Genomic DNA, 14,751 nt, shown 5'->3' on the forward strand with positions numbered 1-14,751 from the left:
CCCCAGCCCCACCCCTCCCCCACCCTAGGAGAACAGCAGCGACAACGCCCACATGTCTTCTCCAGGACCTCTCTCCCGGATGGCGCCCTGGCCTCCTCGGCCGCCCCCTCTGTCCTCCTGGGAGGCCTGACTCGGGGGCTGGTCTCCGCGAGCAGGAGGGCGGCCTGCTCCTCCGCGGTGGCAGGAGCGGCCTGGTCTCAGACCATTGCGGAAGGAGCGCCATTCCCAGCATCTCTTCCTCTTGCAAATCACAACCAAGATGAAGACGGCCCCAGTGGTCAGCGGGGGCCGGGCCTCCCAGTCCTCACGCCGCGTGGCCCCAGGCACTGTCATGCTCCGGGACTTTCTCCACGTCACACACACAGGAGTGATGGAGATCGGGGTTCCCTGGGGTCCGCCCTCCGCAGCGGGCGAGGCCCCAGCCCCCCTCTCTGGCCCTCAGCTGCCGATCCAGCTGCACACACGTCTGGAGGGTTTTGTGGGCTGGGGCTTGGCTTTGGGTTCAGTTCACAGGGACACTGGCCAGTGCCTCTGGGTGCACAGGGCGCCGTTCACGGGGACGTATGTACACGGTCTGCGTCCACCGGCAGGGACGGCTGTCCCCAGGCCGCGCAGACGCTCTCGGGGCGCAGTTTCCGGTAATTGCACTTAGTTCCCTGGAAGTCGGGTCTCTGCCCCGTGGGCTCTTGAAGGCCCCGGTGGGGACTCATTGGCCCCGAGCTTGACACAAGCCCCGTCATCCCTGCAGAACTCCTACCGCTCGGCCTGGCCGGGACCGCGTCGATCCAAAAGGCCCCCTCCGAGCCGCCGTCAGGTCTGTGAGCTCCGGCCCCAGTCTGCGCGAGGAACAGCTTGTGACTTTGGGTTCGAGTGGGGTTGGGGTTGCCATAGGGCCTCAGTTTATCCCACGAGCTCTTTTTGTACCCTGTGGAATGGAAAAACAATGTGATCTGATGCAGGAACAAGGGGTAATTAACGTGGTGGGAGGACCCCAGGCATATCGGCCCCCACCTGCCCCAACTGCTATCCTGCACTCCAGCTGAGCCCACTGGGGACCTGCCCCCAAATCCAGGGGAGGAGGAAACAGGACCCACCCTACCCTCACCCCCGTGGCTTCCCTGCCCCCTGGCTTCCCACCCTCATGGCTTCCCCACCCCCCATGGCTTCCCTACCCCCCATGGCTTCCCCACCCCCCATGGCTTCCCCACCCCCACCTGATGAGGCCTGGGGCACTCCCTGGCTCTGCACAGACCCTGAGTGAGCATTGCTTATGCTTGAAGGCTGACCCGCGCCAAGCAGAGCGGAGCCTTCCCCCCGCCTCGCTCCAGGGAAGGTCACAGGCGGCGCTCGCCCTTAAAGCGCTAAGATTTTCTCTGAAAAGGAAAGGGTACCAACCCCAGGTCTCGGCTCCCTGCCGTCATCAAGGCCACAGAATGAATGCTAGTGAGAAAAACAAAAAAAGGAACAGAAACTATAAAATAAGACAAAAGAAAATGAGACAAGAAAGGAAAAAAGAGAGAGGTGTGAGAGATGTAGCATGGAATTCAAGGGCAGCATTTTATAAGAACATGGGCCCTGGGATCGGGTGTGGAACGAGAAACAGGAAGTAAGGGGTTTCGGAGCGGCCCCTTCCCGGCCCTGGGTCCTGGCCAAGCGTCTGAGCTTCTCAGGCTCAGTTTCCTCACCCGTAAAATGGGAATAACTGTAGCGACACGGGGCTGGGTGTGAGCAGTGACAGGCTGGCCTCGCTCCTCTCTGGGAGGGAAGAGACTTCGAGGACACGCCCTGGCTTTGGCAGAGGAGGCCACGGAAGGGGAATGGCCCCGGGAGAGCCCCAAAGCCTGTGGCCGGGGGTCGCTCACAACACAGCTCGCCTCATCCTCCCCAGGGAGGTGATCGGAGGGTGTGACGGAAGGACTTTTGTGGGAAAAACGACATCACGCACGCCCCCCCCCCCACAACACACACACACACAATTCACCCCAAACTGCACTTTTCTTCCCAGAAGCGTGCTCGAAGCAGCTACTTGGTTCTTGGACGTGCCGATTTGGGGGGGACGGGGCAGAGAGGGGGTGTCTGGAGACGGCCCGTTCTCCGGCAGCAGGAGCAGGCGGGAGAGAAGATTTCCCGCTAACGTGGCACTAGCACAAGCCCCGCACGGCCGGGCTCGAACCACCCACCTTTTCCTCCAGTTCCTTCAGGTGCCGCCTCTGGGCCTCCAGCATGCCCTCCAGCTCCCGGACTCTCTGAAACACACCCCTTACGCATCAGCAGTGACACCTTCAGGTTCTAAACCCGACCCCCCGTTCACCAAGGAGCAGCGTAGACGCCCGAGCGCGCTCAGGGACACTAGGAGGGCAGCCCACCGGCTGGTGCGCCCCACAGACGGGCATCACCACGGCCCGAACCAGACGAGAGCCTTTCCCTCCCCCAGGAGGCGCTCTCAGCGCCCCCCACCCCCAAACTCTGTTCTGATCTCACTCACTAGAGGTGGATTTTGCCTGTTCAGGAAGTGGAAATAGAATTTTACAGCGTGTGCTCTTAAGACAGGGTCTCTTTAAAACGTAAAATAAAGACTGGACCACGGCATGGAGGTGTCCTGGGCAGGTCCATAGATTTGAGGTGGCGCCAGACCCCGGGGGGAGCGGGGCAGAGAGAGCGACGGGGGCAGGCGTCTGCAGCATCCGCCCAGGCTCGCCCAGGGTGCTGAGGGCCTGCCTGGGGTTCGCCCTGAAAGTCCAGGGTCCTGGGACCCCCCAGTCCTGGAACAGTGCTTGGTACACAGATATTAGAAAAATCACAAACAATGGTGTGACGAGAGAGAGGAAGTCGGTGCATTTGTAGAGGGGGGCGGGGGCCTCGGGGGTCAGGCTAAGCAACCCAGACTGTATCCTCTGGGCCAGTGGTCGGCAAACTCATTAGTCAACGGAGCCAAGTATCAACAGTACGACGATTGACATTTCTTTTGAGAGCCAACTTTTTTAAACTTAAACTTCTTCTAACACCACTTCTTCAAAATAGACTCGCCCAGGCCGTGGTATTCTGTGGAAGAGCCACACTCAAGGGGCCAAAGAGCCACATGTGGCTAGTGAGCCGCACTTTGCCGACCACTGCTCTGGGCAGCGGGGAGCCAAGGAGGGTCTCTGGAGAGGGGGGTGCTGTGCTGAGTGTTAGGAAGGGTGAGGTGGGGGGTGATTGGCAGGGAGAGGGACAGTGTCCCGGGAGGGTGTGGTGATGGCCTGTGGTCCCAGCAGATGTCCCTGCAGGCCGGCTGGGGCTAGGACACAGGCACAGGGCGCCCACAGGGCAGGTGGGGTGAGGAGTGGCCGTGGCCGGGGCCGTGGCCGCGGCCGCCTCACCTGCTGGGCCTGCTGCAGCAGCTCCATGCGCTCCCGCAGGATCTGGCTGTCGAACTCGCGGCTCTGCCTCAGGATCTGCCTGCGCACCTTCTCCACGGCGGCCTGCAGGTCCTCCCGCTGGCCCGCGCTCAGCGCCGCGCCGGCCTTCTGGCCCGGCTCCTGCTGCAGCGCGTCGTACAGCGTGGCCTCCAGCTCCTGGATTTTCTGAGTGGCCAGAGCACACAGACAGTGGCTGGTCGCAAACAGGTGGACAGCCCCGGCCGGGACCCGGCAGCCCAGGGTGGCAGAGCCCAGGCAGGGACCCCGCCGGCAGCCAGCGGCCACAGCAAGGGGGTGAGGGAGCCGCTCCCAGCCCCGCACGCATTTCTGAGAATGTGTCTTCCTCGATCCAAAGGCGAAAAGAACAAACGATCATAACCACCCCTTAAAACGTGTGATTCAGCCCGGCCGGCGGGGCTCGGGGGTTGAACATCGACCCAAGAACCAGGAGGTCACAGTGCGATTCCCCGTCAGGGCACAGGCCTGGGTGGCGGGCTTGATCCCCAGTGTGGGGCGTGCAGGAGGCAGCCGACCCATGATTCTCTCTCATCATTGATGTCTCTCCCTCTCCCTCTCCCTCTTCCTCTTCCTCTCTGTCTCCTTTCTCACCCTCTTTCTCTCCTTTTCCCTGCCCTTCCTCTCTCTCTAAAATTCAATAAAAACATATTTTTAACAAATGTGTGATACAACTGGTTCTTAATTTACCCCTGACTTGGGAGCAAGCCCCGCTTCATCACGGTGCTGAGGGAGAAATACGCCCCAAATCGCTCACGTTGGGGTTCCGCTGGCGGCTTAGGAGAGGTGCAGCTTTAACCCGCAATGGGTGCCATGTGCCAAGTGACCCTGCGCCCTTGGAAAGAAGACGCCCCACGTAGCACAGCGGCTGCAGATCGATGGCCAGCGTGGGCCTGGGAGAGCTCCGGGCTCCCATCGTCAGAGGAGGGCATTTCTCCTCAACTCCCCCGCGAGGCCGCACGTGCGGTTCCCTCATGGGAACGTCTAGGGACGAGAGCTACCTTCTCCGCCCCCTGGATGTCCGCGCACACCCCTTCCCACGGAATAGCTCCGCGCCCCAAGACGGCACAGCCAGGCGTCCGTTTGGGTGGGAACGGACAAGACGAGGCGCGCGGCGGTGTGGGGCGGGGGCAGCGCAGGGGACCCTCTCCTGCGGCGTGGGCACTGGCTCCTGCGGCCTCCTCAGCGTCACACAGCTGTGCTCACCCCTGGCGGACTCCGGGCCCAGCGGGCCAGGACCAAGTCCCGCCCACAGGCCTAGTCACCTTCCCTCTCTGCCCTGGGGGTCACCCCTGGGGGTCTGCTCACTGGTGTGTGGAAGGGTCGCCATGTGGCTCCACACGGAGTGGGAGTTGGTCTGTGCCTGCTGGCACGGCCCCTCTCCATCCCGTGGCCCAGCTCCTCGGGGATCCCCATGTTGCCAGCCCCCAGCCAGGACCCCGCCACCCCCTCAGTGACAGAGGGGTGCGCGGCCCTGCCTCCCTCTCGGACATCGCTTCCCTGACCACGCATTCAGCCTAGCGCTGCGTTGGAGCCGGCTCACGCGGGCCTGGCACCCCCTTGGGCCTCAGCGCTGTCTGTGGCGTGAGTGCAGCTGCGGAGCCGGCTGAGCGTGCTCGGTGGACACCAAGGTTTCCCCACGTGTGTGAGCTGCCCCTGGAGGAGACCCCTGGCTGCCAGCTCTGGGGATTGTCGCCAATGCTCCGCTCCCGTCTCAGCCCACCCTTCCACATCATAAGGACCAAGAAATCCTTCAGTTTCCCAAACCTATTCTATTGCAGGCACCCCCGCCCCCCGCACTGCCTTGGCCTGAAGTTCCTGTAATACCTCCCAAAGCCGCATTCCTCAGGCTTTGGGGGGGCAGGGGGGCAGGGGGTTACAAAAGGACCCAGACTGTAGGGAATGAAGGAAAAACCAAAACCGTGGAAGAAGGCGAGAGAAGGGTGAGTATGTTTCTGTCTTTAAATCCCCATCAACGCTGTTCTCAGGTTGTGTGCCCAGAAGCAGGAGCTGGCAGGGCAGGGGCTCGGTCGTCCCAGCCCCCGGCACCCCGGCTCAGAGCCAACGCCAAAGGCATCCGTTTGGGTGGAAACGGACAAGACGAGGGTCGCGCGGGACTAGCCGCACGCGCAGAGCTCTCGCCTGAGCTGGGCCCACCACCTGCTCTCGCTCTCCCGGGAGACACTCCCGGAAACAGGAGTTCTGAGTGTTTCCAGTGATTGACGGCCTTCTCAGGGACGAAGCCATTCTGCACAGTGATTGTAACCACACGGGATCTGGCACAGAGGTGCCCAGACTGTGTACGCTGCCCTGCCTCTTCCTGCTCGGCATGGCCTTGACCTCGCACTTCTCTCCACTGGAAAGGCCGCCACCCGAGCCCTGTGCTGTGGGTCCTCGGAGCCTCTGACAGACGTGGGACCCTGACCATGACCTTGGCATTAGTCACCAGGAAGCCCAGAACCAGTCTGTGGCAAAAGAGCAATACTGGCCTGGCAGGTGTGCTCAGTGGGTGGGGCATCCCCAGGCACCGAAAGGTTGCCGGTTTGATTCCCGGAAAAATCTTTAAGAAAAGAAAAGCAATAGAGCAAAAGCCCTCACAGCAGGCCATTTGGTTCTGATGAGCAGGCGGCCACTCACTGCTTCCCCCTGTTCCTTCATGACTGTCTCTTTCCTATCCACAGGAACACTGTCTTGCAGGTTTATTTATTTTTATTTATTTATTTATTTACTAGTATCCCTGCGCACAAATTAGTGCACCAGTAGCTCTCTGCGGGGCCTGGCCACTCCGCGCCCGCTGCCCAGAGGCTCTCCGCGGTGCAGAGGCCCATCCGCAGCCGGGCGCAGAACGCTTGCCTAATCGCCGGGGCGATGACGCAAGCATTCCCCCACCCCCGCAGCCGCTCCGTGCCCACTGCCCAGAGGCCCTCCGTGGCTGGGGTGGAACGCTTGCCTCGTTGCCACGGCAAAGAAGCAAGCATTCCGCCAGGCTGCTCATGCTGCCCACTCTCAGCGGCCACCACCCCCTTTTCCCCCGGGACTGGGGGACTCTGGCGGGGCTGAGAGGACTGGGTGCCGCCATCTTGTGGCTATCATTTTGTGATGGAGTGATGGTTAATTTGCATATTACCCTTTTATTAGATAGGCTTTCAGAGAGGAAGGGTGAGGGAGAGAGAGAAGAAACATCAATGAAGAGAGAGAATCATTGATCGGCTGCCTCCTGCACGTCCCCCACTGGGGATTGAGCCTGCGATCCGGGCATGTGCCCTGACTAGGAATCTGAACTGTGACCTCCTGGTTCATAGGTCGACGCTCAACCACTGAGCCACACCAGCAGGGCTGCTTTGCGGTTTTAAGCATAAATAAATATTTAAGTATAAACAACCATAAGAAAGAGGGGTTTTTTCCATTCGTCTGAAATGATTGCTAGAATTGGACAAGAATGTCTAAAGAAGCCACCAAGCTGACTATGCTTGAAAGTCATGATTGATTTGGAAAAATCGACCCTTCATCTGTGCGGCCATTCCCGTCCCCGCGTGGAGGTGGCATTTTACGGCTCCCACGCGGCACGGGTGAGGACTCGGAACGCGGTCTCAGCCCGAGGAAAACGCGGCCTCCACTGCTGAGTCTAAAAAGCCACAGTGCCCACCCCAGCGCGGTCCTACCAGGTGGGCCTGGTCCAGGGCCTGCTTCCTGTAGTCCAGCTCCTCCTCCAGGTAGCCCTTCTGCTTGCTGAACAGGTCCTGAGAGAGGAGGCGCCCGGTCAGAGGCACGGGAACCACTGCAGCCGGCTCCGCAGAGCCCACCGCTGCCCTCGGCTCCGTGCGTCTCCCCAGGTTGAGGAGGGGGGTCGGGGCCTCAGGTGAGAAGGGATGGGTGGGCTGCCTGCCGGCTCCCTGTCTGAGTCCTCTGGCGGGAGCCTCACAGGCCCACAAACCCGGATCAGATCTCCCGTCCTAGTGGGTGTCCAACTGCAGAGAAGGGTCGCCCTCCAACCCCGTCCCCAAGCCTGGATCTCCGGAATCTGTGAAGAGCGGCTACAGTGTCTGGACAGGTTCAAGCCTCGGACTGATGAGAGGGCACAGTCCTCTCATGACCACGTGCAAGGCCCAGCGTGGAGGGCAGAGCCCTCCCAGCACAATGATAGCCAACAGCTGTGGTTGTGAGCTTGAACCTATGGTCCCAACACGTGGCCCCACGTGTCTGAGTGACGTGGGCTTGGTAGAGTTCAGGTGCATGTAATTGAGGAGGATCAAAACCCACGAGAATGCTGTAAACATCTTGACCAGCCCTTACTTTGCCTCGTGGCATCGGCTATAAAATAAAGACATGGCTTGTAGTCCGTGGCGCTGTCTCTCCATCCAGGAGCAGCGTCCCACCCAGACCCAGCTTTCATTCTCTTGTCTGTCTTTTCTCAATCCTTCACCGCCCCCTCTCAGGGTCACTGAACCTGGCTGAGCTGGCATGGCATATAGGCGCCCTGGGGCTGAGTATGCCGTGGCCGTGCCAGCTCGCCACAGGAATCCTTTTGGTCCTCTTGCCACATCCTGAGGCTCCTGCTGACCGTCTCAGTCCTTCCCAGAGGCAGCTCCTCTGCCCCACGTGACCGATGCCACCCCCCCCCGATGAGTGTCACTGCCCCACGCTCCCTCCCCCGCCCTCCAGGTCCCACTCTCAGTCACAAGCTCCATCTCTCCAGATCACAAGTCGCTCTCCATTGCGAATGTGAGGGTTTCGGAGTTTGAACTCCTATACTGTAGCCATTTGACTTTATTGATGAGGAAACAGAGGGCCCGAGTGGACCAGAGCCTGGTGCTGGATGCCTAGTTGCCTGGTGACAGATAGGACTAAAAACCCAGGCCCTGGGATTCCAGTTCGGGGGTCTTTCCACACCACACATGGCTGCAGGCCTGTGCTTTCCGTCCACTCCTTCCTTGCCTCTCACTTCTACTAAGAAAACTCGACTGATCTCAGAAGGCTCAACAACTCTCTCTTCTGACCCCCCCGCCTGGCTCCCTCCCCGTCCGGCTGCCCACAAGCTTCTGGTGAAAAATCACCAGCAGGTGCCCGCAGGCGCCCGGCGCTGTGCAGAAACAGGCTGTGCATCTGGGGTCTCTCAGCTCCACAGCCCCATGAAGTGGAGATGGAACCCCACTTATTGCTAAGGAAACTGAGGTCCGGGGTTCCTTCCCAGGCCCTCCGGGCCTGTAAGGAGAGACGCCTCCATATCCCCAATGTGCCTCCCCTGACTGCACGCCGCACCATGGCTGTCACTCATGAGCCCGCGGCCCCATGGGCTTGGGGGCCACTCCTGGCAGCAGGCGCCCCGCTTTCGGTACTGAACCTCTGAACCAGGCCCAGACAACAGAGACGCCCGAAACATATAGTGGATGGTTGGTCATTCGTTACCCAGAAAGGCGCCAGGGCAAAGCAAGAGAAATGCGTGCGAATAAGTAACATGAAAACGCACGCCGGGCTTCCTGGGGCGAGGGCGGTGGGGGTCACCTGAGCTCTTCCGGCTCTAGACACTTACCTTTTCCTTCTCCAGGTCCAGCATCTTCTGGGTCAGGGCCGCCTCGGTGCCCTCGATCTGCTTCAGCCACTGGAAGAGAGCGGGACGGAGGAGCGGCATGAGGGCCTGCACCGGGGCTGCCGCGAGGCGGGCGTGCGGGGACCCCCTCCCAGGTGGGCTCCTGTCCCAGGGGGTGAGGCCCCGTCACGCCCCAGGGGAGTCCTCAGGATGGAATGTCAGTCTCTGCAGATGTCCCAGCTGTTTGCTCAGGGATCGGCCTGGTCATGGACACACATGTGTGGGCACGTGCCTGTGGATGGGTGTGGGGGTACCCAGGAGAGCCCCCGAGTACCGGCCGCAGTCGGCACGCGTGGTGTGGGAGCCTGCCTGGCACATGGTGGGCCCGAGCATGGAGGGCTGCAAGTGTGGGCATCTGGACTCTGCAGCCGGCCGCATGCCCGGGACCTCCTCCGGCCCCTCACAGCCGTCCCGGGGAGAAGCCAGCATCACCCCATTTTACAGGTGAGGGCCTGGGGGTGAGGACCTGGGGTTAAGTCCCTTGTCCAAGATCACACGGGTGGGGAGCGGGGATTTTGAACCCAGCCCTCAGCACTGCCCCCTGCAGCCCCACCCCCAGGCACGTCTGAGCAGCCAGGGCACCACGGGATGCAGGCAGGAGAGGGGTCCAGCCATGCAGGGGTGCAGCCGCGAGGGCCTGAGAGTCCCACATGTGCCCAGTACCAGTGTGCGAGGGGCTCAGGGAGGCGGGCACAGCTGCCAAGGGCTGAGGGCAGGGGCCGCTGTTTCCCAGGCTGTAGGCGTGCGGGCGAGTCCTGTGCGGAGCCCACCTGAGAGAGGAAGTCCACAGGACTGGGGCCCTGGCCTGTGGGGGCCTGCGGGGGCCTGCGGGGGCCTGCGGGGGCCTGTGGGGGCCTGTGGGGTCCGGGCTGGACCACAGGTGGGAATGTGCGCGTCTGACCTCATCGCTAAACCCCTCCCTGCCTCTGCTGCCCGGGGGCTGACCCTTCGCGATGCCCAGCTGCCAGGTGCTCCCCTTCTGCTCCCCTCATTCTGTGCCCCCTCCCCTGCCCGACCCCTGCTCTCTCTGCTTCCTCTGAAGTGTCTCCAGCAGCCCAGGCCCGCCCACCTCACCCCTGTGCACAGCTCCGTCCACGCCTCCCAGGCCCCATCTCACCCAAACCCGGAAGCTGGGAGCACCCTGGCTCCCCCACTTCCCGTGCTGTTTCTGACCCCCCTCAAACCCTCCCAGTGCTCCCCCGACCTCAACCCCTATCCCCACCCAGCTCAGCCCCTCAGCTCCAGGTGAGCCTGGACCTCTCCTGCCAGCCCCCCAGCCCGCCCCCCAGCCCGCCAGCCCCCTCACAGACATGCATCTACTCCTGCTCCTGCTCAAAGCCCAAGGGCCTCCCGCACCCCAATCACACCCCACGACCTCTGGCCCACAGACAAGCCCGGCTGCCCTTGCCCTCGGGGCCTCTGCACCTGCTGGCTCTCTCTGCCCCGAACCCGCCCCCTCTCCCCACCCCGTCTCAGCCCCAGGCCCGCGCTAGCTGCTGCCTCCCCCAGGAGGCTGCCTGAGTCCATGGCGCCCCCACGGGTCCCCACATCCTCTGCGAATGCCTGTCACCGCACTCACCTGACAGACTGCTGTCTGTCCCCCTCCCACAGCGGGGACCACAGGGGCCACGTTCTGTTAGGCTCCTGGCCCAGCACAGGCCTGGCAGGGAGGGGCGCCGGCCAGCATTCGCTGAACGATGGAGGCGGTGAGGGGGTGGGGTCTGGAGGGGCTGTGCGGCCCGACAGGCCCGGGGCCAGCGCAGAGCAAGGGACCTGACCCCAGGCCCTCACCCCCAGGTCCTCACCTGTCCCTAAGGCCCGCACGCACCCCGGGGGCTTTGCTGAGAGGGTGTGTGGTGCCTTAGGAACAGGTGAGCGTGTTTTTGACGGGGAACGATTTCGTTCCTCACATCCTAGCGTAAGCAGTCGTGAGATGAATAGACTAAAACGGGGGAGCCGGGTGTCAGGGACCACGGCCAGCTGCTCTCAGGACAGGCTCTGTAGGACATGACGTCCGTCCTCCTTCCGGGCAGACAGAGAGCGGGGCGCGTGCTGTGCACACAAAGGAACCGGGACAGGTCCTGCCCCGAGGGGAGAGGACGCCAGGACAGACGTCCGGGCCAGGAGCAGCGTGGGCAGGCGAGGTCGCCAACTCCACATCCGAGTCTGCCACGTGGGCCTCGTTCCGGGAGTGGGAGCCCGCAGGGCTGGGGCAGGCGGCGGCGAGTCCGCCCCCCAGGCCTGGAGGAGTCTGGGAAGCCGGCAGGTGCTCTCCCCCCAGCTCTCACGGCCCACACGTGCCGGGCGGACCCTCTACCCCAGCTCCCCCTTCAGGGACGCCCCAGGCCTGGACTCCAGGCCAGCCATTAGCAAGTCTGACCGTGGGGCACCCAAGTCACATTCCCTGATCCCCGTAACCAGCGGGAACAGGGGCTTTTTCCAGCTCCCATCTCTCTGATGAGCTTTGAACTTGAGGGAAAGGAGGTGACTCACCATCACCTGTGAACCTCCAGGGCCCTGCGTCCAGGCCTCTCTGCGGGGCCTGTGCCGCGTGGGGGGAGGGGCAACACCTGGTCCCTGGCCTTGGACTCCTCTGACCAGAGGCGGGTCTGGGTGCTGAGATGGGACAGGGCTTCCCCGGCGGTGAGGGGAGGAGGCCTTCGCGTAGGTCCCCGAGGACACCCTGGGACGCCCCTCCCTGGTTTGTGCGGTGCTCCACGGCCCCGCTACGAAGCAGGCCTGTGCCTCTGACCGGAGAACTGCGAGACCTGTTTGCTCAGGTACCGGTTGGAGTGGCAATCCTGAGCTGCCGTGTGATGGGTGGAGGGGCCGACGGAGGAGTCGGCAGGGCCTCCGATCCCGCCGAGAACTGCTCTGCAGGGTGACCAGCCGGCCGTCTGCCCGTGCTGTCTGTCGGGGACCGCCGCTATTTCAGCTGAGATGCCCACGTCCCTGGAAAACCCTGGGTCCAGAGCAAGCCCCGCGGGCGGCCACCCCAGCTGTCCTGTCATTGCTCTCGGCGGGTCCCACTGACCCACTTTCTGGGGGGCTCCCTCTCAGCACCCACATTCTCTCTAAGGGAGAGAGCCACTCCTGGGCATTTCACCTTTGCTCACGGACAGGTGGCAGGGCGTGAAAACACCCGTCTCAGTCCAGTCCCCAAAACGGCCCCAAACGGGGAGCGGGACCCCGTCCACCTGGCAGAGTTGGGATCCTCAACATGAGCCCCGGCAGCAGCTCCTGCTCCCATCCACCCGCAAGGGATCTGGCAGCTGAGGGAGGAGCTGGCGGGGGGGGGGGGGGGGGGGGGAGGGGGGGGGGGGAGGAGATGGTGGGGGAGGAACTGGCAGGGGAGGAGCTGGCGGGGGAGGAGCTGGCAGGGGAGGGAGGAGCTGTCAGGGGAGGGAGGAGCTGGCAGGGGAGGGAGGAGCTGGCATGAAGGGGAGGAGCTGTCAGGGGGAGGAGCTGTCAGGGGAGGGAGGAGCTGGCAGGGGGAGGAGCTGGCAGGGGAGGAGCTGGCAGGGGAGGGAGGAGCTGGCAGGGGAGGAGCTGGCGGGGGAGGAGCTGGCAGGGGAGGGAGGAGCTGGCAGGGGAGGAGCTGGCAGGGGGAGGAGCTGGCAGGGGGAGGAGCTGGCAGGGGAGGAGCAGGAGGAAGGGAGGGACTGGCAAGGGGGAGGGACTGGCAGGGGGAGGAGCTGGTGGGGGGAGGAGCTGGCAGGAAGGGGAGGGGCTGGCAGGGGAGGAGCTGGCAGGAAGGGGAGGAGCTGGTGGGGGGAGGAGGAGGAAGGGGAGGGGCTGGCAGGAGGAGGGGCTGGCAGGGGAGGGGAGGAGCTGGTGGGGGAGGAGCTGGAGGGGGGACAGTAGCTGGGGGAGAGGAGCTGGAGGGGGAGGAGCTGGCAAGGGGAGGAGCTGGCAGGGGGGTGGAGCTGGGGGTGGGGGGAGGAAGAGGCTGATGCAGTTTTTTGTGTTCAGGGCACAGCATGGCGCCAGGCTGACCAGCCTGGTGGATTCTGGGGGTCGGGGCAGATGGGCAGCAGCTGGGAGAGGCTAGAGGAAGTGGGTGGGGGTGACAGAAACCAGACAGACTGTAGCCGCATGCCAGGCTGGCCCCAGTCCCTCAGCTGTGCAAGGGAGAAGCCAGCATCACGGCCCCTCGGGCAGCTCGGAAACCGGCTGACAAAGCGCTCAGAACCCTCACCGTCACCCGGCCAGTCCACTTCCGGAGCCTCCCGGCCGGAGGGTTAAATGGGAGATAGAAACTTAGCCGCGGTGGTGATAGGAAGAAAAGTGGCAATGCCCTCCATGTCTCACCGCGGAGGGAAGGCGGAGTGTGGCGTGGCCCCCGGCGGGACAGCGGGGCCACAGGCGCGGGGAGCTGGCGGGAGGCTCAGCCCTGGAAGGGTGAGGAGTTCAAGTCCATGTAAACGGGCGTGGGCAAGGCCGGAAGGAAACACACCCAATGCTGGGGCCGGGCCTGACGGACGGCGTTCACTTCCTGCCGTGGTCTGCGAGTTTCCCACAGTCGGAGTGACCGCTAACAGGAAACAGGAGGCGTGCACGTGCGCATGCAGCGACCGACGGACAGACGGCAGACGGGCCTGCGCCCCAAGCGAGACCCCGAGTGCGGTGCGGTGCTGGGGCTCTACCTTCTCACACAGCGCCAGCACAGTCCCGGCCTGGATGATGGCCACCTGCTCTTCGTTTCTCAGATTCTACAACACAAAACCGGGCAAGGGTGTTTGGCACGGGATCCCACAGACCTTCAGCGCTCGACAACCGACAGGTCCTCTCTGAGCAGTGTCCTCCACCCTCCCAAGGTCAGCCCCCACCCTCCCAAGGTCAGCCCCCACCCTCCCAAGGTCAGCCCCACATTCTCAAGGTCAACCTTCACCCTCTCAAGGTCAGTCCCACCCTCTCAAGGTTAGCCCCCACTCTCAAGGTCAGCTTTTAATGGCAGAGACGTCCTCTCTGAGGTCTGGCCCTCTGCTCGGGAACCTGCCACAGGGTGGCACCAAGCCAACCTTTTAGGAAAGTAAAAACCTCGCTTTGTGATTTCAGAACTCTTGGGGGACTCCACTATCTCCCCTAGGATTCATTCTTGTGCTTTCCCCGCTCATCACTCACAGGCTCGGAGATGAGCTAACTGGAGAACTCCACTTCTGGCAGGTGCAGGCCCAGCCGCCCCCAGGGAACACGGCCATATAAAAGCCGTACATTGTACGTATTCCATCCCTTACGTTAGGAAGAAATGAAAACAGAACAAAGCCACACAGAGCACATCCGGACCACAAGGAGAACACGGAACCCAAAGCCAGTCGCTCATAGTTACCCCGTTATCGCCAAGGATATCTAACTTCTTCATAAGGTCGGAAACATCCACGTCCTGGAAGAGACGCCAACGTTCATTTCTGAGAGAGCGACAGCGCGCATCACGCCAGCCTCTCGTGCCACAGTCCTCACTGCTCCCTACGGCCTCCCCTTCCTCCTCTTACAGGGACACCCAGGCCCCTCCCCTTCCTCCTCTTACAGGGACACCCAGGCTCCTCCCCTTCCTCCTCTTACAGGGACACCCAGGCTCCTCCCCTTCCTCCTCTTACAGGGACACCCAGGCCCCTCCCCTTCCTCCTCTTACAGGGACACCCAGGCTCCTCCCCTTCCTCCTCTTACAGGGACACCCAGGCTCCTCCCCTTCCTCCTCTTACAGGGACACCCAGGCCCCTCCCCTTCCTCCTCTTATAGGGACACCCAGGC

The 14,751-nt window shown here is 62.8% G+C and overlaps 1 protein-coding gene across 5 annotated transcripts in view; it reads right to left on the reverse strand.

Moving 5' to 3' along the window:
- Positions 1 to 1,420: 1,420 nt before the first annotated feature.
- Positions 1,421 to 14,751, reverse strand: part of JAKMIP1 (janus kinase and microtubule interacting protein 1) — a 42,198-nt gene continuing 28,867 nt past the window's right edge. For all 5 annotated transcript variants that reach the window (XM_054724230.1, XM_054724228.1, XM_054724226.1 and 2 more), the window contains 7 exons: positions 14,330 to 14,383; positions 13,647 to 13,712; positions 8,944 to 9,012; positions 7,076 to 7,153; positions 3,360 to 3,563; positions 2,181 to 2,246; positions 1,421 to 1,471 (listed from right to left, as the gene is read on the reverse strand). In XM_054724230.1, coding sequence (XP_054580205.1) covers positions 1,421 to 1,471; positions 2,181 to 2,246; positions 3,360 to 3,563; positions 7,076 to 7,153; positions 8,944 to 9,012; positions 13,647 to 13,712; positions 14,330 to 14,383 — 588 coding nt within the window. The remainder of the gene's footprint in view (positions 1,472 to 2,180; positions 2,247 to 3,359; positions 3,564 to 7,075; positions 7,154 to 8,943; positions 9,013 to 13,646; positions 13,713 to 14,329; positions 14,384 to 14,751) is intronic.

Source organism: Eptesicus fuscus, chromosome 2 (genome assembly GCF_027574615.1).
Source record: "Eptesicus fuscus isolate TK198812 chromosome 2, DD_ASM_mEF_20220401, whole genome shotgun sequence".
Taxonomy (NCBI): domain Eukaryota; kingdom Metazoa; phylum Chordata; class Mammalia; order Chiroptera; family Vespertilionidae; genus Eptesicus; species Eptesicus fuscus.